The sequence below is a fragment of the Gopherus evgoodei genome, chromosome 2, assembly GCF_007399415.2.
Source record: "Gopherus evgoodei ecotype Sinaloan lineage chromosome 2, rGopEvg1_v1.p, whole genome shotgun sequence".
Classification (NCBI taxonomy): domain Eukaryota; kingdom Metazoa; phylum Chordata; order Testudines; family Testudinidae; genus Gopherus; species Gopherus evgoodei.
This window is the reverse complement of record NC_044323.1, coordinates 21,075,730-21,099,260: the sequence shown is the minus strand read 5'-3', so window position 1 is coordinate 21,099,260 and position 23,531 is coordinate 21,075,730. Positions and strand designations below refer to the sequence as shown.

Here is a 23,531-nt window from a genome sequence, read left to right as displayed (position 1 = left end):
CCAATGACAAAACTCCTTTGACAATCATTGGAAGCATGATGGTGAATTAGATGGACCTTTGGTTTGCTATAGCATGGCAGGTTCTTAGGCATGGAACACCCTCCCTGAACTAAACCATTAAGCTACTTCATGCTCTTCTTGTTCATATCCCTTCTCAAGACCGTGTTCTACTGTTATGTTTACTGGGAGTCACCAACTGATAATGACTAAGTAGAGGGCCAGTGGAGATAGTTTTATTTTTCAGAATAATCAAGTTGTGACATAGCTGGCATACATCACGACAGGATTTTGTCACTGTTATCCTTAGCCCCCCACATTCACTTTTTATCTTACAATAAGGGCTGCCCCTGCTGCCACTGAAGCGAATGGCTGAACTCCCAGTGATTTCACTGGTGCAGGATCATGGCCTTAGAATGTAAACTGTTTGTGGCAGGGATCATGTTCTGCAACATGTTTGTACAGAACCTTGTGCCCCTGCTTGGGCTTGGGCACTACCACAATAGAAATAAGGAACAATATGATCAGAATAGGGTTTTAAACAACACAGAGTAAGGACATTTGTGAAATATGGTGGTGAAACATTTTTGTTCTTGCTTCGTGTTAACAACGTTTGGGAGTATTGTTATCTACAAGCCCTAATACTCAGCTTCCCAACATGTATTATTCTGTTCATACATGGGGAAAAATAATCATCCAATACTGTTGAGCCACAGCAATTTTTTCACAAGTAAGATTAAATGTGGTAGTTTTGCAGTGGCTGGGGTGGGGGGGGGTGTCCTAAGGTGTATGACTGCAATGAGAAGTTACTGAGGGATTATAGTGCTCAACACCTTTACAATTCAGGGTGTTTCTAGTTAGGTGCTTAAATATGAATTTAGGCACCTACATTTGAAATTTTTGTCCTTAGGTGATTTCTTTTGCCTTGCAACTTGACAGTCATGGTTTCCTACCTCAACACAAGGAGCACCTACCATTTGTTCTTTGTCCTGATTCCTGAAACTAGAGAAATGTAATGTTAAAAGATTTCAGTCACTGATTTTCAGAGCTATCTGTCCAACATCAGAGTTTTGGCCGAAATTCAGGATTTTGCAGGATTTCTCAGACTCACAAGATTGCTTCCAAAATATCTCGGAACTTTCAAAGTGCCACAGGTGGGGCTGCATGCTTCAACCATGACAGTTAGGTTGACAAGAAGGCCCTATCCAAACAGAGTGCGAAGAAACTAGTTCTTGATCCTCATCACTGCCTGTACTCACAGTTATCAGGAATATCATTGTGTCCTTCTTTTTCTCAGAAACACTTACATAGTTAATGCTATTTTGTTTTCAAATGGTAGAGAGAAATCCATGGATGGGTCAGGACAGTAGAAAACCTTGTGCTTTCCAATTTCCCCATGGTGGGAAATGAGAACATACGAGGACAGGCGAGAATAGATGACTGACCAGGGAACCACTGTGTCAATGATTTCTCTAATGAGTGTGGCACTCCAGCATTTCTTCAGTCTTTCTGGGTTCCAGCTACTCTTTTCAAGGGAATTGAAAAGTTTAATTAAATCTAGATGCCTAGAAACAAATCTGTTCTCATACCACTGTGTATCATTTATACCCATTTTCACTGCTAAGGGTTTGGCACCACCATGTGGCCAGTTTGAGTTTAGTCATTTAAAGTGACAAGACATTGTAAACACTTTTTTTTCCCTCTTTGTGAACTGTAAAAAGTGAGTTAGAACCTTAAAACTATTTCAGCCTCTGTTAGGAGGAGACACTAAAAATATGTACTGGATTCTTACTATTAGAAATGAAGGATATAGTGGTTAGGGCATTAGCCTAGGACTTGAGAGACCAGTGTTCAATTCTCTGCTCTGCCACAGCTATCCTGCATGACCGTGGGCAAGTCACTTTGCCTCTCTGTGCCTCAGTTCTTCATCTGTAAAAAATGGAGATAAAAGCACTTCCCTACTTCACAGTTGTGAGGATAATACATTAAATATTGTTAAGTGCTTTGGGATCTACTGATGAAAAACATTATATAAGGACTAGGTGTTACTATTATTTTGAAAGGAGGGACAATCAGCTCTTGAGCAACAGTGAGGTACAATTTCAATCCGAACCTCATTTTTTTAGTAGCTTATAATTTTTCTAAACATATTACTATTGTGTTCAAGGTTTCCACAGCGAGTCTCACCCCAAAGGTACAACAACTCCAGCCCAAAATTAGAATACGGCAATAAAAACAATTATTAAAGACAAATCCATCCTCCTCTCAATATAGAGAATTTGATAATTATTTTAGAATTATTTAAATGTAGCAGTAAACAGGTAAATATCATTTAGTTTATGATGAAAAACCTTAAATATTCCATTAGTCCAAAGAACATTTGGATTTTTGGTAAATGGAACAAGCAGATTATTTGCAAAGTTTGGAAAAACCAGAAAACATAAGGTCAGCACGTCCTAAGCATATGCATGTGAGGCTCTTAACTAAGGGACCTATTTAATGACTAGCAATTATTTTTGCAAATTCTTAGGGCCAAAGTCAGAAGAGATGGATGAGATAGTTTAAATCAGATTATTTTACACTCAGACATCCTTAGACCTACTTATGCCTGTTTACTGATGTGTAAAGGATTCTAAATTGGTGCAAATGGACATAGAATCAAAGGACTAGAAGGGACGAAAAGGGTCATCTAGTCTAACCCCCATTTCTCCATGGTTGCAGTCTCCCCATTCTGGATTTCTTGGAGGGCTCAATGCAGATGTAAGGATCTACCAATAAGGAGGAGGTGAGAATGAGAGGGGAAGGGCTAGGGGAAGGCCATTTCTCCCAGCAGACATTCTGTAGGCAAGTTAATACAACCTGGGGCTGAATTAGTTCTTTTGCAGAGCCCTATGCATGCTGGGAACATCTATAACAAGGGACCCAAAGGTTCCATGCCACTTGAGGAGTCCCTGACAAAGTCATGCTGGCAGGGTGTATGAATAGAGATGAAGGATGCCCAGAATCAGTGCAGAGGCATAGGGCCTCCTTGTGGATAGTCTTGCAAACCCAGTAGATATTGGGGTTCCACAGGGTCTGAGGGAAGGATGCCTCATTTCTTCTGCTAAGGACAAACTCCACCCAGAATGAGAGAATGCAGAGGACACTCACCAAAGGTAACTCTGTGTAGTTTTCTGGTCTTTACACAAGTATTTCCACATCGGGGTATGGTCTAGCCTATGCAAAAATGACAGCTGTGGAAAGGCTGAGAAAGTTCCAAAGGTAACCTAATCAAGGCAACAGCCTTTTATGTTACAGAAAAGCATACATTTAACTTTACACATAGGATATAGTTTGCTTCAAAGTGCAATATTGAGAAGCAGCATATCACATTTTATAGGAATATAATTTCACTTTTTTACTGAAAAGTACCTATATATATTCACAATCTGGAACTGTGAACATTTATAGATATTTTTCAGTAAAATACATTTACATCTACGATCTATCTTCCTTCAGGTACAATATTACCAAGCTTTGTTCTGTCATTTTTATAATTAACAAAAATATTCTATCTTCTGTTGAAATACTGTATTGACATTCTTGTAAAATATATACAATATATATATACAAAGACAAAAGCTCTTAAATTATAAATCTTTTTATTACAGTAATCAAATGAAAAATTCTAAATATAGCCAGCCATATTTGTACATACAGAAAAAGACAATTTTTCTGCTTTATAAGGATTGTTGCAAGAGCAACTGTAGTTTTTCTGATTCTTCTGACTGAGGTAATGCCCACCTCTTCTTTACATACTGAATGTCTATTATTCCAGATTGTTTGGCCAATGCGATCCCCAACAGACCATTTGTTTTTTCCGGTTCACCCAATACAACCATAGTCATAACCCTGAAAGCAAAAGAGGAGGTTTTTTTTAAATTGAGACAAAATGAATGAAAATGGAAAGCCTTGAAACCTGTTTGTTTATCAACCCCCAATGTGTATTGGGCACTTCAAAAACTTTCTAGTAGAAAATTATAATTAACTGAATTATCTGCCAAAAAAACAGATAAAATACCAGAAATGGAAATGTAGAGAAACATATTATACTATGACAAGCAACAAGAAAATGACCAATCAGCTGCAGTCATTCACATACATATATTTTAAAGGGAAATTTGTATCTTGGTGAACTGCCTTCATGTGATCAAATGCCTAATCATTCTTTAAACATTAGTTCAAGTAAAATAGCTATTATTGTACAACACTTCTAAAATAATTGTAGCAGCTTTTACAAATTATATTTGATACTGATTTTCCCCAAAATCTTACATAAGCCAGCAATCCTAGCCAGATTCTTATCAGGCTGATTTACTTTGTACAAAGTAATATTTAAAAGTAAAGGCAGAGAAGTAAAAGTTTCCTATTCCTACTCAGGAAAAATAATCACAATTTATTTCTATATATATATTAAATATGTATATATGTATGCATTTTAACAGTATCCCTCTCTTCAACTCTTTATGTTTTCCCTATCTTCTTGGGGTTTGATCCTGTAAGGTGCTGACTGTTCTGGCCCTGAGTCAGCAAAACATTTAAGCATATGAGTAATCCAGTTGACATAAATGGGAACAGAATTTGACCATCTATAACAGCTTGATGCTGCAGCGGCTCCATGCAGAGAAATCCCATTGATGACACTGTGCCTTGCTGTGATTTACAGAGACCATTTTACTCTTCCCTGACAGTGTTAAAGGACTTTGGAGTGGTCACTCCACTGTAAACAGTCACACACTGTAAGGCCTCTTTACACTGCCAGAACAGGTAAACAACGTGTGTGTGTAAACAAAAATCAGGCATAATGCAAGTTTCTCACTGACAGCAATAACAAATTCATGCTCTAATGGAGGTGTAAAGTTAAGCAAAAAACAACAACAACCTTTAACAAAAAGACAGATTCAGTGTAATGTTGCCATCTTGCACCACCAAGAAAAAGCAAAAGTCATTTAATTTACTTACTTATCTGACTGGATAATTTGTTTGGCTACAGGACACAAGTCGTTTTCCAGTAGATCCCAAATGTAAACAGTAGATGATGTATCCAGGACGAAAAACACAGCAGGTCTTGTGAGAGCCCACTGGAGGGCAATAATTGGTTGGCCATTTGTGCTGTCATTCCACTGTATGAGGGGATGCTCTGACGTCATTTGGTGCAATCTAATACTTCCATCTGAACAGCCAACCTGCACAGCAACATAAAGAAAAATCTTATCTGGGAAAGAACAAACTAATTACAATTGAAGTTACAATCCTATTGTTGAAAAGGTCAGTTATGTTGTTCAACTATACCGTATTTGGCTTTGGTCTTTAAAATAAAAGCACAGGTATCTGATTTATGTGTCACTATAATACTTCAGTGTGTGGATATCAAGAATTATCCATTTTTTAAATTTTGGTATGGTTTCAGGTTTCAAGGCGTTCCATTTTCATTCATTTTGTCTCAATTTAAAAAAAAACCTCTATTTAATTCAACAATGATATGTGATTCTTGATATTTTATTGAAATTGGAGTCCCTGGTTTAAAGAATAATTATTTATCATTTCAGGTTTAATTCCTGGGGGGAAAGTAAAGTTAGTACATAGCTCTACTGTTCAGTTGAATAGCAGGTAAGAATACAGTATTCATCCATTAAATTGTGTATTTATAACTCATTGAGTTAATTTTCCCCTGGAACTGGGCACATTATTGTTATCTAATATATATTGATCAGGATAACTCAATCTGGAGGCCACAAAGTCATACTGGAATGAAATCTACATCAATAGGAAAAATCTGCAAACTCCTAGCAAGATACAGACAAAATAACTCTCCTGGCTATGTCTACTGAGCCACAGGAGTAGCCAAGGATTCAAATGGACCCCCAGATTGCAAATCTCACTAAGGCCTTGCTCCTGCACTACTGAAATCAATAGGAGCTTGGCCATTGACTTCTCTGGCCGTCTTACCATAAATATATGGGTGACATTCAACTCTGTTGCTTTCATTAAACATGAGTAGATTGATGCCTTCGCTATCTTAATTGTCTGGATTATAGCAAATTGGCTAAAGCTTATTCTAGACAAGACAATGGTAATGTTGATGGATCTGAAAGTATCTGAAGGAAGTGATGAAAGGGATATCTGTCTCATTATTGAAGGTGTGTATGAATTGAGTCCTTAAGGTCTGATTCTGCCAAGCCATCTACTATCTTCCTCATTTCCTCACATACACATTGTAGAAGAGGGGAGAAAGAATAGCACATGTGCAGTATTCTGGAGGACAAAGCCCTTAGAGTAGATGATTCTCACTGTGGGTTTTCTCCAACAGGGAGGGAAATAGGTGTCATAAAATATAACTCTGTTCTTGCTAGTATCCATGAGAACTTCAAGTCAGCAATATTTAAAGTTATTGGCAAATCAAAAAGAATCAGCATGTCCATCCTTGTCTACTCTTATGAGAAGGACCGGTGACCAGCATAGTCCTCATATCACATACAAGCCTCAAGTTGGTCTGAATGGTGTGAAGGAGGTCAAATGACTCCAGCTGCTTTGCCACAATGGCCACAATAACCTTTCCCAAACAAAGAAGGTTAGGTATGGAACGGTAATTGTCCATGCCACAAAACGTTTTTTTACAAAAAAAAGGATTAACTGCTTTTTTATGGAATTCATATTAATATCTCCCTAAATGTCTGAATCCCTTTTTCTCCCCATTTCTGTATGTGCTTTTACTAGCCACAAGTCCATCCAACAAGTTACAGGTTCAAGATTACATAGTACTTCCAGTAACACAATGAGCTAAAATTAAAGCAGGCTTCATATTGCATTTGCTTTCATCCAAAATTACTTTATATTTATAGATTTGGATAATACAGTCTGAATCTGACCAAACTTGTCCCAGACAAAGGTGGAAAATCCCACGGAGTAAGAACGTCAGTTCTGGTTCTGGGCGGAGGCAGTACAGAATGTATATGTTTGTTGGGTAAATATCAGCCTGATTTAAAATCTGTGCAATCCCACTGAAGTGATGTAAACCGGGGCAGTTATGACATTATCATAGAGTAGTTCAAACATAACTAACATGATAACTAAATATGAAATCCTATTGTAATCATTTAAAACTAGTGTTGAGTAAACTTTCACAAGAGAAAGTTTGTGTCCAGGCTATCTACAATAGGAAAACAACTCAGACTGAGGTATGGGATAAGATAAGAGTGCAGAAACAGGTTACCTAGTTCTTGATACACCTACAAGCTAACAATCGTCCTTGTCTTAATGAGAGTGGGCAATACATTCTAAGGATAACCAGTTGCGCTGGGATTGCCACTCTGTTTCTGCAAGACAGCTGCTTTATCTCTCAGTATATGATGAGTTCAATCACTAACATGCAATACTTGTTTGCCACTTCTCAAGAGGGTTCTGAATTGGGAACGCAAATTGAGTGTTATTACATGTGTCGAGTTAGAACTCTTAGAAATTCCCCACCCCAAATAATTTAAAATTAAACTACTGTTAAATAAAAAGCCTTCCATACCAAAAATATTGGCTTTCCAAAAGGGGAGAAATCAACTGCATTAGCTCTTATTGATCTTGGTCCACCCTGCTGGGGTTTGAACAGCTTTGGATGTACTCTTAAATCATGTCTTGCACCATGACTTACCATACCCTGTTAATATAAGAAACAAAACAAAAACAAATCATCTGTATCATCAGCATTAATATTAAATAAAAACCTATACGTGGCAATTTACACAGAGCTGCTGCACTTAAAGATCAGTACTAATTAGAATAAAACTATTTTTCATAATATCAAACAGTAAATATTTACATATGCAGTCACCATATAATTCCAAAGAAAATAGACAGCTTTTATCACTACAGTAATAGGAGAGGAGAGAATAAGCAATGAAATTTAGAACGTTACTCACAATGTCTGTTCCAACAATGAAATGATTAGGATTAGAAGGCAGAAACTTAATATTCAGTGTTTGAGGCTTTCTCAGGCATAGGATATCTTTTGGGAAAAGGCTGAGGAAACGCAAATGAAAAAGATAATATAAATAACCAGGAACTGTTCTCCCAACACAATGCAAGTATATACTGCATCCTGGTGACAACAACAACTAGAAGGTGGTGTTGGTTCTGAGTGTTAAATATTTGTTTAGAACAGTGGGCCACATTCATCTGTCTATGCACAGTAAGAGGCAGAATGTAAAAAATTTAAACTGGAAGGTCTCCCATATTTTAACACGTTAATGGACATCTCTGGCAAAAGTGTATATTTTCAACATAATGAACTACTGAAAATCCTGATCAATATATATTAGATAACAATAATGTGCCCAGTTCCAGGGGAAAATTAACTCAATGAGTTATAAATACACAATTTAATGGATAAATACTATATTCTTACCTGCTATTCAACTGAACAGTAGAGCTATGTACTAACTTTATTTTCCCCCCAGGAATTAAACCTGAAATGACAAATAATTATTCTTTAAACCAGGGACTCCAATTTCAATAGAATATCTAGAATCACATATCATTGTTGAATTAAATAGAATGTATTATATCTAGAATCACATATCATTGTTGAATTAAATAGAATGTATTAAAATAACTGTGTTAAAAAAGAATTAAGATCCCAATTAATAAATACAGGGAAGTTCACAGTTAAAGCATTGTCCTTAAAGATGAGACAAGCTGAAATGTGGTGTTTAGAAAAATTATTGGTTACAGAATTCAAATCCTAAAAAGGTGCAATTACTGTTGGAAGTGGGAGGAAGAAGGGAAAAAAGAGAGAAATGGACATTTTAATTCTAAAATTATAACCTCTAGAACTTCAACTGAATTACCACTTGTATTAGTTCTGCAGGTCTTCTCTTTTTGATAATATGCAATATCACATCATAACATTACTATACAAAGACCAATGATGGAAATGACACATTTATATCATTAGGACCACTGGTAATAAAATACACCTTACACAGTAAAGATAACATGTAATAATATTACAGTATGGTAGCAGTGTTCTTGGTATTAATCCTAAAAGAGAACTGCACTGGCAACTGAATTTTTCTTATTGTAAAGGAACATTACAAAGAGAAAAAATAAATGCTGGGGCTGGTATGCTGAACTGGCACAACTGTGTTTGACACAACTCCATAGCTTTTAAACTGCACACATCTACAGATACACAAAATATCCAGATTCAGCGAATTACACAGCTCCGCAGTGGTACAGGAGCTTATGAAATGAAGAACTTCATAAACATTTTTACTGCAGATGCGCAGACACAGTCTTAATATTATAAAGCTTATAGATTTATTTTTAAATGTGGTGTTTAAAAACAGGTTGGGGTTGTTTACTTGTTGACTTACCAGATGATTAGTCCTTACTAAGTACAAGAGACATATAAATGATGCAGCTTTAAAAATTCAGCCTTCTTTAAGCTATTGATAAACGTAAGTCCTAATTTGTTCAAAGTGGAGAACATGTATTTTCAGATGACCTGAAAATGGCTGAATGTATCTTCTTCAATTTGGGGAGGAAAATGTGATCTTTGGTCTGAAACCAAATATAGCAAGTTTCAGCCCAAAAGGAGAGTCTTTGAGACAGTTATAAGAATGCAAATTGGGGGCTGCTTTGGAAGTGAAGTTACAACTTTGATTAAAGCTAAAGAAAGAGAGGGTGGATTGATAAGGATATCTATTCCAGTGAGGATGAAGGAAGAACTGCCAGAGAGCTTGAGAAAGGTGTAAGAAATGAGGTGCCCCTGAAGGGAAGAGCTGGCAGAGCAGTAAGGGGATGGCTGTTCTGATAGCAGGGATGAGAGAGCTCCCAAAGCACAACATATAGACCCAAATTTAGATCCAGCTTCTGCATAAACGCAAAATGGCACTAGCACTCTCTTCTTCCTACAAATTCCCAGAGCATTCCCTCACTGACTGAACTGCCCTCCCAATGACCTCTTTTTCCCTTCCACTCAAAACCAGACTGCTTTATTAATTGAGTCTCTCATGTACAATACTTACCTAAATCACTCTGTGAACCAGACAAATCCACTTTTTGTAATTCAACTGCTACCTAAAAAAGGACAATGATTCAAAATGAGCAAATACTGAATATTAAGAAAACCTACACTGATATTCTAGGTTCCCTCTGAGCATCCTTGAGGCTGGCAGACCTAGTACTAGCTCATGTGAAAGACTCTATGTCTCAACTGAACACTAATAAATATATAACTGGAATCAGTCTGGCTCACCTGTGTGCTACTATAGGTATTACAACTATAAGAATGTGTTTACTCTTTATTGAATGCTTGTGAATTGCTGCATGCATTCATCTCACTTATAACATCTGTATTCCATATTGTAAGGTAATAGTTGAGTGGTTGTATTGTGAGCCTCTGTGTAAATCACCAAACATGGGAGAGACATTAATTAGTGTGAAGGGCTGCTCTTCATCAGAAGGTGTTACATCTTTTCCAACAGGAAAGGTCCATCAATATCAGACAGACTATTGTGGGATGTTAAAGAGGACAAAAGCCATTTGTTGTTCTACTCTCTCCCACCCTGCCCATGAAGATGAATCATGCAAGTTGATTCCTCCCATCAACTAGTTTGCAGCTCAGAACACTTGGCAGGAGAGGGATTAAAAACCCCAGTCAAAAGAAACAAGATACCTCTATGCTGTTTGGATTTTGGGGGTCAAAGTGTTTCTAGCGATAATCAAGAGACACTCAGCTACTTAGTCTGGGTTAGCTCTAAAGGACATATGGAGCTTGCTGATTATAGACGCTTCTACTACCTTTTGAGACTTAAGATTGTAACTCATGTGCATAGATATTTACTTGTTTTAAACTGGTAAATAACTCTCTTGTTTCCTTTTCCTATTTAATACATCTGTATATAATATTGTCTTTGGTCTGAGATGTAAGGTGCAACTGACCTGGGGAAAGTGTCTGGTTCTTTGGGACTGGGAGAAAAATCTGAATATTGCTGTGATTCTTCGTAGAAGGAAACGTCTATCACAAAGGTAAGCTCACCTGATTGGTAAGACAGAGTACCCAAGGGGATTGTCTATGACTCCATGTTAAAGCTGTTATAGTGCCTCAAGAGTTTACATTTGATAATTGGTTGGTGAAATCTAAGTGTAGAACTCACAACCAATTTGGGGTTTGTGCCCTGGATTTTAATAGTCTGCACTGAGATTGGTATTCATGCACTTGAGTCACTGCAGGCTGTGTTACAGTATCTATATCAGAACTGAGACTAACATTATAATGACAGTGTGCAGATTTTCTGCCCTGCTCTGTTCCTTTTGCACTGCTCATGCAGAAAAATGGAGGGTAAAAGAGAGGCTTCAAGTCCCCTGCTGGGGATTCCCTGGTGTGAGGCAGTCACCAGTGGGTAGGCAACTAGCAGAGCCAGTTCCTATATTACGCACCCCAGACACCTTGGCACAGGGAGCATGTCAGGGCAAGGAGGAAGAGTAGCTGAAGTGTGATATGTTCCAACAATCCCCAGCTGATAGATGGAGACAGTTGTCAGCTGGAACAGGTTAGAGCAGTCCTTGCACTGCTCTAGCATATAGCTGGTATGTATGGGCAGAGAAACAGGGATGGCCCTTACCCTACCCCCAATCACATTATGTGCCCAAGGTAAACTGGATGTAGCAGATAATTTAGCCCTATATATTTTTGACTCTTGTTGGGCCCAATTCTGTTCCCCATGAAATTAGTAGGAGCTTTGCTGGGTTTGAACTGGTTATACAGAGATGAAATGATATATATATTCCCTTATTAATCCACTAGTTCCCCAAAATTAATCTGACTGCAATAATAGTAACTAGCAAACAATAGGATTAGGCTGATACTAAGGATAAAGTAGAAATATTTCTAGTTTATCAGAATTAGGCTTAAAAATTGACAAGAGACTTCAGCACATTAATTAGAACAGTGGTTCTCAAACTATTGTACTGGTGACCCTCTTCACATAACAAGCTTCTGAGTGCAACCCCCCTTAAAAATTAAAACCACTTATTTATATATTTAATACCATTATAAATGCTGGAGGCAAAGCGGGGTTTGGGGTGGAGGCTGACAGCTTGCGACCCCCATGTAATAACCTCGCGACCCTCTGAGGAGTCCTGACCCCCCCAGTTTGAGAACCCCTGAATTAGAAGGTAGCAGAAAGACAAATATACGTAACATCAACAATGTGGGGTTACTAATCTGCCTATAATATTTTCTGACTAGGAAATCAATATATTACCACACCTTGGCTACTCTTCATGTGAAAAATATTTTCAAAAGACTGAAGATGCCTCCAAGATGTTATAAGTGTGGCTTCCCACCTCAGTTTCAGTGACTGATTGTCACATCCATAGTGATCTAAAGTGAATGAAGTGGGTAGGCAAATGTGGATCAACAGAGATTTCCCAAGAAACAGACAAATGTGAGCAAGGTTCCCATAAGGCAGCACTGCTGATTGATTTGACCACATAGATCACATACCTATTAATAGCTCTGCCTTATTGGAACGTTGTGGTGTTTAGGGAGCCAAGTCATAGCATTTCTGAGAGAATGACAATAAAATGGCTAATGTTGCCACATTTTTCGAAAGAAACTCTTACCTGAAATCTTGGAAATGTGAAGGATGCCACATTTTTATAGAAAAAATTATCATTTCAAAAGTGCAATATTCCTGCTTTTCATACATATTTATTTACTCACCCACAGATTGAGAGTCCCGTTTTCATCCATTGAAGCTATCTGGAATGACAGGCCTGACATTTCTGGGGTAGGGGAAATATAATGATACAGTACTAATAACAACTTACATTTATATAGTACCTGCATCCTGAATTATACCAAAGAGTTTAAATATTTACCAAATTGCTATATTAACTATGGGCCCTATGCGGCTCTTCTGTGTGCTGCATAACAGAGAGGAAAGTGCTCTAATCCCGTTAAAGGAAAGAAGGGGAGTCAAACTGGATACTCTCTTTTTCACCACCAAGTCCAAGGCTGCCCTTCTGCACCTTTCTACATGTTTCAGTTCTGCAGGGATTTGGGGGCAGAATGAGAAGTGGGAATAGACCAAATTAGATAACAGTTGGACTGTGCAGAATGCTCTTCTCTGGACCCTGTAAGTTTTAGAATAATAATTTGCATTTAGTACACCTATGTCTTCTACTATACACCCTGGTGGAGTTTGGGGCAGCATCAAAAGTAGCATGTTTCCTGAGGTAGCAGTGTTTCTAGGGGAGGTGGGTCATTAGGCAATTTAGGGTAAGGGTATCAGAAACAAACCTTTCCACAGATTCAGATGGTATCACCTCTTAGCTGAGGGATAATATTTGGTAGAAACTCTGTAAGGTTCACCTTATGGAGTTTCTTGGGCCATCTTTCCCCATCTTGTGAATTTTACCATGGGAAGATACAATACTGCCCTCCATACAGGGAGCATGACAGAAATGCAGTCACATTTGCGGTAAAAGAGCATACACTAACAATGCATAATAGTTTAGGGCAAAATATGAAGAATAATGCTGTATCCAAATGGAAATACAGGGGACTTTAAGAAGGCAGAATGCAGTTAAGAATTGGAATTTGGCTACGACCAGGGATTAATACCCTTGTAAAATGGCTAGTATAACAGCTAGTTACTTTAAAGAAAATATCACATTCATTGATCCTTTGAAGAGCAGTTCACATACCTTCTTGAGAAGATAGGTGTGAGAGCCCATAATTCTGTTCCTTATAGACAGATGTTGAGACAGGTTCTATTGCCAGTACAGGATATGTGTGGTTTAATGAGGAGAGAACACCATCTGTAGTTAAGAAATTAACAATCACAGTACTATTTTCAATAAACAACAACAAATTCTACACATTTTCAGATTATTGTTTTAGGATTTAGTGATTACTAATCAGGAATAACAAATAATGAACTTCATCAAAAATTTAAAACATAACTCTGCAAAATATAGTTCTTAAGTTAACAAAATAGTAGTGGTAAATTGTCTTCTATTATTTGTTTTTATTTTTCACAATATGAAATGTTGCAGCATCATTTGCACCACATTTCATTAATAGAAACCTGTTTTTGCAAGGGTTTGTAACTGCTGTTAAAATTTGCTCCATACCTAGAACTCAGTCAAGGATGAAAGTTTATGGAAAAAAATATGAAGAAAATCTGTTTGAGTATTTATGCAATTACATGACAAAAAAGAAGACAGAGCTTCATTTTAAGATGTTTTTAGTGCTAGCTGTTAGCAGCTAGATCTTGATCATGGACCCTGCAGAACACGCGGCTGCAGACAACCCCAGCATAAAGCAGAAACTGAAAAATTGTGCAAGGTGGTTCTTAATCTAATCTGAGTAGTGGCAGAAAAGGGTGAAGGGAGCACAGGACCCTGTGGAACGAACACACACAGCTGGAAGTATCCACCCAAGTTACGGTCTCAACAAGGGAAGCAAAAACTGAATAAATATTTAGAACATTTTATGGCCATTTGTGGTTTTAGAATCAGAGGTCATCTAGTCCAGTGCCTTGCACTCATGGCAGGACTAAGTATCATCTAGACCATCCCTGACAAGTGTTTGTCTAACTTGCTCTTAAAAATCTCCAATGATGAAGATTCTACAACCTCCCTAGGCAATTTATTCCAGTGCTTAACCATCCTGAGTTAGGAAGTTTTTCCTAATGTCCAACCTAAACCTCTCTTTCTGCAATTTAAGCCCATTGCTTCTTGTCCTATTCTCAGAGGTTAAGAAGAACAATTTTTCTCCCTCCTCCTTGTAACAACCTTTTATGTACTTGAAAACCGTTATAATGTCCTCTCTCACTCTTCTCTTCTTCAGACTAAACAAACCCAATGTTTTCAATATTCCCTCACAAGTTTTCTAGACCTTTAGTCATTTTTGTTGCTCTTCTCTGGAATTTCTTCAATTTGTCCACATCTTTCCTGAAATGTTGTGCCCAGAACTGGACACAGTGCTCCAGCTGAATTACTTCTAGTATCTTGCTTTCACACGCCTACTAATACATCCCAGGATGCTGTTTGGTTTTTTTGCAACAGTGTTACACTGTTGGCTCATACTTAGCTTGTGGTCCACTATGGCCCCCAGATCCCTTTCAGCAGTACTCTTTCCTAGACAATCATTTCCCATTTTGTACGTGTGCAACTAACTGTTCCTTCCTAAGTGTACTCCTCTGCATTTGTCCTTATTGAATTTCATCCTGTTTACTTCAGACCATTTCTCCAGTTTGTCCAGATCATTTTGAATTATAATCCTATCCTCCAAAGCACTTGCAACCCCTGCCAGTTTGATATCATCCGCAAATGTTGTAAAAGTACTCTCTATGCCATTGTCTAAATCTTTGATGAAGATATTGAACAGAGTCGGACCCAGAACTGATCCCTGCAGGAGCCCACTCGTTATGTCTTTCCAGGATGACGGTGAACCACTTATAACTACTCTCTGGGAACAGTTTTCCAACCAGTTATGCACCTACCTTATAGTAACTCCATCTAAGTTGCATTTCCCTAGTTTGTTTATGAGAAGGATAGTTTGCTCTTGTGCTCTTAATAATGTCTCTTTGAAAAACTGCCAACTGTCTTCAACTGTTTTTCCCTTTAGACTTGCTTCTCATGGGATCTTACTTACCAACTCCCTGAGTTTGCTAAAGTCTGCCCTCTTGAAATCCATTGTCTTTATTTTGCTGTTCTCCCTTCTACCATTCCTCAGAATCATGAACTCTACCATTTCATGATCATTTTCACTCAAGCTGCCTTCCACTTTTAATTCTCAACCAGTTCCTCTCTATTTGTCAAAATCAAATCTAGAACAGCCTCCCTCTAGTAGCATTCTCCACCTTCTGAAATAAAAATGTCTTTAGATGCCTTCCTTTTATTAAATCTTCAGATATGATATATTAACCAGCTGTAAACCCAAAACAGTTCAGGTTTTTTTTCAGAATAAAACATAGTGTTGACTATGAAAATCTCCAGTGAAAAGGACCATCAACAGTGTTGAGATGTACATAAGAAGTCTCTTTTGAAAAAGCAACAAGAAAATGGACTAAGACTTTATCCCAGGACCATAACCAAAACAACATCTAGCAACATGAAGGAAGAATAAATTAGCTAGAACTGACTATATAACATTTTGTAATAGAAAATATCACACTGATTACTTCCCTTTTTACGTTAATGTAAGAATGTTTAAATTTATTTCCATCTTATTTTATGTAAGTTTGAATAATAAAGTTATTTTAAAAAAAATCAACTAGCCTTAGAGTTCAACAGTAAATGACCCAAATAGTAATGAGAGATGGTGGGGCAGTCGGCATATGATTAATTAAAACTTACCTTTGCCTTTTGTCTTCTTGATGCCCAGTCTTATTGAACCTCATTCCATGTTTGGCTCTAGATTGTGCTGTGCTGATAATGGTACATCAACCATGTTGGAACATTTATTTATTTGTTTTGAATCAGATCTAAAAAATATGACTTCAGAGCTGTGGGTATCCTTGATAGAGACCATACAGGCCTCCAGAAGGGTCATGTAGAAGTGCCATTTTTATTACACTATTGATTTTGTAAAGTTTCTAAAATTTTATACCCATTTAGATTTAAAACCTTTTAAAATAAAATTTAAACTTTACAAAAACGTAGTAAAAAAAACCTGGCACTTACATACATTACTCCCTTGTTAACTCTACAGCAGCAGGTAATACACATTGTTCCCAGAATGGTATCAGGCACACAAGCTTCCACTTATTTTTTGTACAATGCTGACATTATTAAAGCTGCTCATACTCAAAAAAAAAAAAAAAAAGTCAACAGCTATAATCATTGCAAGCCCCAGCAGCATCAACAGAGGAGCAAATAAATCACTGTTTTTTGACTGGGAAAGCCAAAACTGGTAGAAAAATAATTCTTCCAGAGATGTCAAGTTTGTTTATGAAAAAGGAAGCAGTACACCAAAAAGAGTAATCTTTAGTTAGAAAATATCTACCATTAAATAAGATTTTAGAAGCAAATACATATTTTGAGGAGTCATTTCATTATGTACCCCACTGTCAGAGATTACGATTTCCAAAGATTTGCTGCTGAAAACTGAATTGTCTCATTTAAGATTAAAGAGATCCAGCTCCAATAAGTGCAGTACTAAAATCCCTGTGTTGATATAAGCAATAAGCCCCAACAGGATGTACACACTTGGCTACTGCTGCATTGTGCAGCACAAGACCAAAGATCTTCAATCTCTTAACAATTCCATCAATAGACAAATAATGTATACCCCCGCATGATTATTACTGTTGGGTATGAAACATTAACAATCATCTAATTTTTCAAAATGATGAATTTCTCAATGTAGTTCCTATATTAAAAAAATAGAACTAAAGTAGTGGGACTCACTTTGCAATATAATGAGAGGGCCTAAGTAGATTAAAGGTGGGCTGCTGCTTTGAAGTGACTCCCATTCTGTGGTGCAATGTAACTCTAGATAAGGTAGGCCAATTTTCATGTAAGGCTCAGGTAATCTAGAGAGTTTAAATTGATAGAATATACAGTTTGTTCTGGCTCCTTCAACATATAAATTATACCAGTTTAAAATCACTTACCTACCTGATCCTGAAATTAAATCTGCATGAGCAAACTCTTCATTTGTGTGGAATCCCATTGACTTCAGCTGGGCTTTACACGAGTGTAAGGATCTGCCTCTGCTGATCCAATTGCTGATCCTTAGACCCACACCTGCTTACCAATATGTAACTTACCTGCCTGATATAAAACTTTTATCATCTCTGAATCTGGCCCACTGCATTTAAGGGAGCCTAAAAAAATCTAAGTTGTTTTAATCACATGCCAAGGGGTTGGAAGAGGGAACACAGGAAGAAAACCCACTACAGAAGGTGGTCAGGAGGTCTAAGCAAAGTAGGTCACACCCACTCACTCTTGAATCCACACCTTATGCTAGCTTTTCGATGTGTAAGTAACACCAGCTTTGACTCTATTACACAACAGCAAATGACTGCAAGTAAGTCTAAAGGAATCTAACTGAGTCCCCCTTACTTCATCTTACACAGCACCTCTGACTTTGGGCCTGTGTCTCCAAGACACTGGTGTGGGAGTGATGATCCTACAAAACATTAGATCAGCACACATATTTTTTTCAGTGATGTGATCCTTGATGTGCATTTACCTTGAATTAATGCCATCATAAAAAGGCCTGACCTGACAATCAACCCAAGACAAAAGTCACACTCAAATTTTGAACAGTGCTAAACTCACAGAAATGAGCAATGCAAGCTTATGTGGAAGTTTACTACGATTCCCTAAGACTTTATGTTGCTACAATGCCCGATAGATACATGGGCAATAAATCGTCATAGAGAGGCTGGAAGGAGGTTACTAGTGGAGTTCCTCAAGGATCGGTTCTGGGACCAATCTTATTTAACCTTTTTATTACCGACCTTGGCACAAAAAGCGGGAATATGCTAATAAAGTTCGCGGATGATACGAAACTGGGGGGTATTGCTAACACGGAGAAGGACCGGGATATCATACAGGAAGATCTGGACGACCTTGTAAACTGGAGTAATAGTAATAGGATGAAATTTAATAGTGAAAAGTGCAAGATCATGCACTTAGAGATTAATAATAAGAACTTTAGATATAGATTGGGGACGCATCAGTTGGAAGCAACAGAGGAGGAGAAGGACCTTGGGGTATTGGTAGATCACAGGATGACTATGAGCCGCCAATGTGATATGGCCGTTAAAAAAGCTAATGCGGTTTTAGGATGCATTAGGCGAGGTATTTCCAGCAAAGATAAGGAGGTGTTAGTACCGTTATATAAGGCGCTGGTGAAACCCCACCTGAAATACTGTGTGCAGTTCTGGTCTCCCATGTTTAAGAATGATGAATTCAAACTGGAACAGGTTCAGAGACAGGCTACTAGGATGATCTGAGGAATGGAAAACCTGTCATATGAAAGGAGACTCAAAGAGCTTGGCTTGTTTAGTCTGGCCAAAAGAAGGCTGAGGAGGGATATGCTTGCTCTTTATAAATATATCAGAGGGATTAATATTAGGGAGGGAGAGGAATTATTTAAGCTTAGTACCAATGTAGACACAAGAACAAATGGGTATAAACTGGACACTAGGAAGTTTAGACTTGAAATTAGACAAAGGTTTCTAACCATTAGAGGAGTGAAGTTCTGGAACAGCCTTCCAAGTGGAGTAGTGGGGGCAAAAGACATATATGGCTTTAAGATTACGCTTGATAAGTTTATGGAAGGGATGGTATGATGGGAAAGCCTAATTTTGGCAACTGATCTTTGATTATCGCCAGATGAGTATGCCCAGTGGTTGGGGATGGGATGTTGGATGGGATGGGATCTGAGTTACTGCAGAAAATTCTTTCCTGAGTGCTGGCTGGTGAGTCTTGCCCACATGCTCAGGGTTTAGCTAATCGCCATATTTGGGATCGGGAAGGAATTTTCCTCCAGGGCAGATTGGCAGATGCCCTGAAGGTTTTTCGCCTTCCCCTGCAGTGTGGGGCATGGGTCACTTGCTGGGGGATTCTCTGCAGCTTGAGGTCTTCAGACCACAATTTGAAGACTTCAATAACTCAGGCATAGGTTAGGGGGTTGTTATAGAAGTGGATGGGTAGGGTTCTGTGGCCTGCTTTGTGCAGGGGGTCGGACTAGACGATCACATTGGTCCCTTCTGATCCTAGAATCTATGAATCTATGAGAGATAATCCCACCACAAATATTACAGTAATCGGATAAAATTCTGAGGTGATATAAATTACACAGGTAGGATTTTCAGAAGTACAGTATTAGAATTAAGAGCACAAATCTCATAGAGAGTCAATGGGACTTATCCTCTTAAGTCACTTAGATGCTCCTGAAAATCCCACTCATGTCAAGAAGTGGGGTTATAAATAGGAATAAGAGAACTCTAAATGTATGTTAAGGTACATGAGGGAGTCAAAGTGAGTGTAAGGGAGGCTAAATTGATTTAGCTAATGACCTCATCTGGTCCTTCATTATGCAACTTAAATAGGGGAGTAGCCTATTTTAATGTACACTCCCCCATAAGGTATGTCTATGCTGTAGCTGGAGTGTGCTTCCCAGAGCAGGCAGGCAGACACTTTAACACACTAAAAATAGCAGTGCAGCTGTGGAGGCTTGGGCTAGCCACCCAGGAGGCTGAGTATGATTATATTCGGGTGGCTAGCCACCTGAGTGGCTAGCCCAAACCACTGCCCATGGCCACACTGCTATTTTTAGTGTGCTGGCTAGAGCAGAGCTAGTTCATGTTTGTCTACCCACGCTGGGATGCATGCGCCCACCTGCAGTGGAGATATATGCTCAGCTGCTCTCCTGATACATCTCTCTATTCTAATGCTTTGGTGTGTAAATTACAGCAACTGACATTCCTTTACACTCATTACTGACATGTAACTTTTACCACCTTATATATCACCTCTGATTTGGCCAAACTAGGTTAGCAAGAAGCTAACATTTCTTACCATTATTTATGACACCTTAACTGAATGTGAAAAGATCGTTCAAAACACATCTCATACTAACCAGTAGAAAATGTCGGAGATCTAAAAATCCAGTCAGTTTCATTTAATTTCACACAGTGATGCATCCTTGAGTCTTCTCGGAGATCCCACACTACCAGTGAACCATCCATTGTTCCAGCAAATACTAAAGTTGCTTTACTGGGACTAAAGCAGCAGCATGACACCTATAAGGTAGGAACAAATATACTAGGTTTATAACTGAAAGGGAGCTAAAGACTTGATCCGCTCAATATATCTGTGTTCCGCCAACCCACATAAGTCCAGAAAAGCTAGAGATGCTGGATCTGTGGCAGGCCAACGTAGGCTGCAGAAATCCTCCTATCTCCTCTCCAGAGCATTGCTGTGTTGTCCCTTCCCACAACTGCAAAGCTGATAGGTATAATTCCATTGCATAGGAATGGCTGGGGAGACAGGTGGCTCCTTGAAACCTCTTACCCAGGGAAAAAAAGAAAAAAAAAAATCTGTAAAATGGAGTCAGGGTGAACGTAGACCCTCTCTCAGCTCTCCAATATCAGAGTGTGGAGTAGAGTGGGGGTTTTGTCTCACTCACTGGATTCAACCGTACAGGATTTATACAGAAATTTTATACACTATACCAGGACAGAACAGCATAATATGCATCCAAAAATCACTCATTGAATAGGCAATTGTGTAATGACTAGGAACTGTACCTCTGCTTCACAAACTAAAACTTTCTGAGGACTGGAGGGCTGCCAGACATTCCATACACATACGATGTACTTCCTGTCCAATTGAATAGCACCTGGCTTTTCAGGTAAACCGTGAACAGAAAGCAATGCCTGCCTCTGAACCTGAGAGATGTGCAAACAGGACACTTTTCGGCCTAAGTCAAAATAAAAAAGGAAAACTTGTTGAACATCACAGAAAGTAATTAGTTGCCACAGCCACAACCTAAGGAATTAACAAGCAATTTCAAAGAAAATTTTAAGATTGTTGGCAGAGTGCATTTGCTGCCAGAGCATGAAAGAAGAGGGCATAGGGAGAGGGAGAGAAAACCATTCTCTCCTGTCCTAAAATTGGCTTTAATTGAGGAAAGTGAACAGGATTGGATAGAAAACTGAGCCACTGCTCTGCTCACTGCCTGGAGGCAAAGAATCTGAAGAACTATTATTTTGAGCATAACCAAGCCCTGGCATTCTCATTAATAAGTCTGAGATGACTATGGTATATGCTGGAAGAGACACTAACATCTCAACCAGGGAATGGGCAGAAGAGGAGAGGGTACAAGATGTAGAAATGTAGGCATCTGTCAGAACAAGATTTTTCTTGCATATCTCATGTTGCAGTAGGTCTTTCCTTCACCCAGTTATGACAGTTTTAGTTTTTTCATTTAAATTTTTGTAGTTTGCACAGAGAAAGACACAGCTTTAGGGTAATACAATGTCTTCCATGTGTGTTGTGTTCTAGACACATCAAGCCATATTTTAGCAGTGCAACATGGTTGCTTTGCCTAACATTTTTAAGTAAATTGAGCTCAAACTAACCTTAGGAGGATCATTCCAGTGCAAGGGTGATCTTTCAGAGACAGAAATACAGTATATTAAAGAAAAGAAGGTGTGGCCAGGCCACCCCTATGACATACTGACTCTTGGCTTCATTTTTGGTCTCTTGTGGTTATTTGTAGCCACGGTCCTCTAAACCAGCATATGGGGAACTGCTCTACACAGAATTACTGCAGGATCAGAGGAATGCAAATGTGAGCTTTACCTCACCTTTACACCCTGACATGCTCTCCACAGATCAGTCAAGCACAAGAGATAGCACTTCATGTAAAGAAGAGGAGTTCAATTTGTCCACTAAAAGGTGTGCAATAAAGTTCTCTTACCATGGAGAAAAGGTAGATTAGTATTTAACTGGAAGCAGCTATCACTAATAGACAGACTGGTTTGTCGAGATCTTAGATTCCACCTGGGTTGTGTTGCAACTCGATCTTCCTCAAGCAAAACAGCAATCACCTTTCAAACATAATTAATTACATTTATAGAGATAAAAAAGACCATTCTTATATTTCAACTTTGCTATCTTCAACTTTCAAAACTATTTGATGAGTTTAATAGCTTTTGATCAACTCTCTTGCTAACTTCACTACTTTGCAAAATATGGTCTAAGAGGGATGTATATTTTACACATGCTTTTTTCTGTCCCTCTGCACGGTTGAATCTCACCTGTAATGAATATTATTTAAGTGTACCTAGAAAGGACAGGCATTTTAAGTGATTCATTTCTCCCACATTTTAGATATGCACACTTAATGAAGTAAAAACGTACCTGACAAGCAGACCGGAGGAAGTTTGTTAATCTCTGTGAATCAATCTTAGGTGTTACAACAATATCAGTAGACACATCATTGCTGCTTCTGGGACCTGTAAAAAGATATGAGGTTACAAACAGGCACCAACATACAAAATCAACTACTAAAGGAAGTTCCATGCTCTATGAAACATTTGAGAAAGAGAAGGGATCACAGCAGCAACTTCTCTTCAGCAGCAACGATGCTGAGTTTGGAGATGCTGCTAGGGGCATACTTCTCTTTCCAGCAGAAGCAGGGATCAATCAATCAATCAATCAATACATATATACATAAATAATAGCAGTCTGTCTCATTTCATGCTCTAACAGCAGCAGTCAAAAAGAAGGAGAGGAAGTTTAAGTATTTACGGCCCTAAATAAACAAGAGCAAAGGGTTACTCACCTCCAGATACAAGTACACTGTCTCCTGGATGTTGTGTCCATTTTTCTAGAGTCTCTATTTCATCCGTCTGAACGTCTCTCTCAAGATTATCCTCATTGCTCTGAACATATGCCTAAATACAAAAATAAAATTATTAACATGACAGTGCCAACTCTGAGCACTTTCTTGCTGCCACCAA

At 38.3% G+C, this 23,531-nt stretch overlaps 1 protein-coding gene across 6 annotated transcripts in view; it reads right to left on the bottom strand.

Moving 5' to 3' along the window:
- Nucleotides 1–1,883: 1,883 nt before the first annotated feature.
- WDR60 (WD repeat domain 60) overlaps nucleotides 1,884–23,531 on the bottom strand; it is a 61,305-nt gene continuing 39,657 nt past the window's right edge. For 4 of the 6 annotated variants that reach the window (XM_030550114.1, XM_030550117.1, XM_030550115.1 and 1 more), the window contains 13 exons: nucleotides 23,354–23,465; nucleotides 22,930–23,024; nucleotides 22,487–22,616; nucleotides 21,312–21,484; nucleotides 20,642–20,804; nucleotides 13,744–13,857; nucleotides 12,758–12,819; nucleotides 10,056–10,107; nucleotides 8,432–8,492; nucleotides 7,947–8,046; nucleotides 7,553–7,684; nucleotides 4,999–5,222; nucleotides 1,884–3,888 (listed from right to left, as the gene is read on the bottom strand). In XM_030550114.1, coding sequence (XP_030405974.1) covers nucleotides 3,717–3,888; nucleotides 4,999–5,222; nucleotides 7,553–7,684; nucleotides 7,947–8,046; nucleotides 8,432–8,492; nucleotides 10,056–10,107; nucleotides 12,758–12,819; nucleotides 13,744–13,857; nucleotides 20,642–20,804; nucleotides 21,312–21,484; nucleotides 22,487–22,616; nucleotides 22,930–23,024; nucleotides 23,354–23,465 — 1,590 coding nt within the window. In that variant the 3' untranslated portion in view covers nucleotides 1,884–3,716. The remainder of the gene's footprint in view (nucleotides 3,889–4,998; nucleotides 5,223–7,552; nucleotides 7,685–7,946; nucleotides 8,047–8,431; nucleotides 8,493–10,055; nucleotides 10,108–12,757; nucleotides 12,820–13,743; nucleotides 13,858–20,641; nucleotides 20,805–21,311; nucleotides 21,485–22,486; nucleotides 22,617–22,929; nucleotides 23,025–23,353; nucleotides 23,466–23,531) is intronic. The other 2 variants (XM_030550116.1, XM_030550118.1) reach the window with 2 other exon arrangements.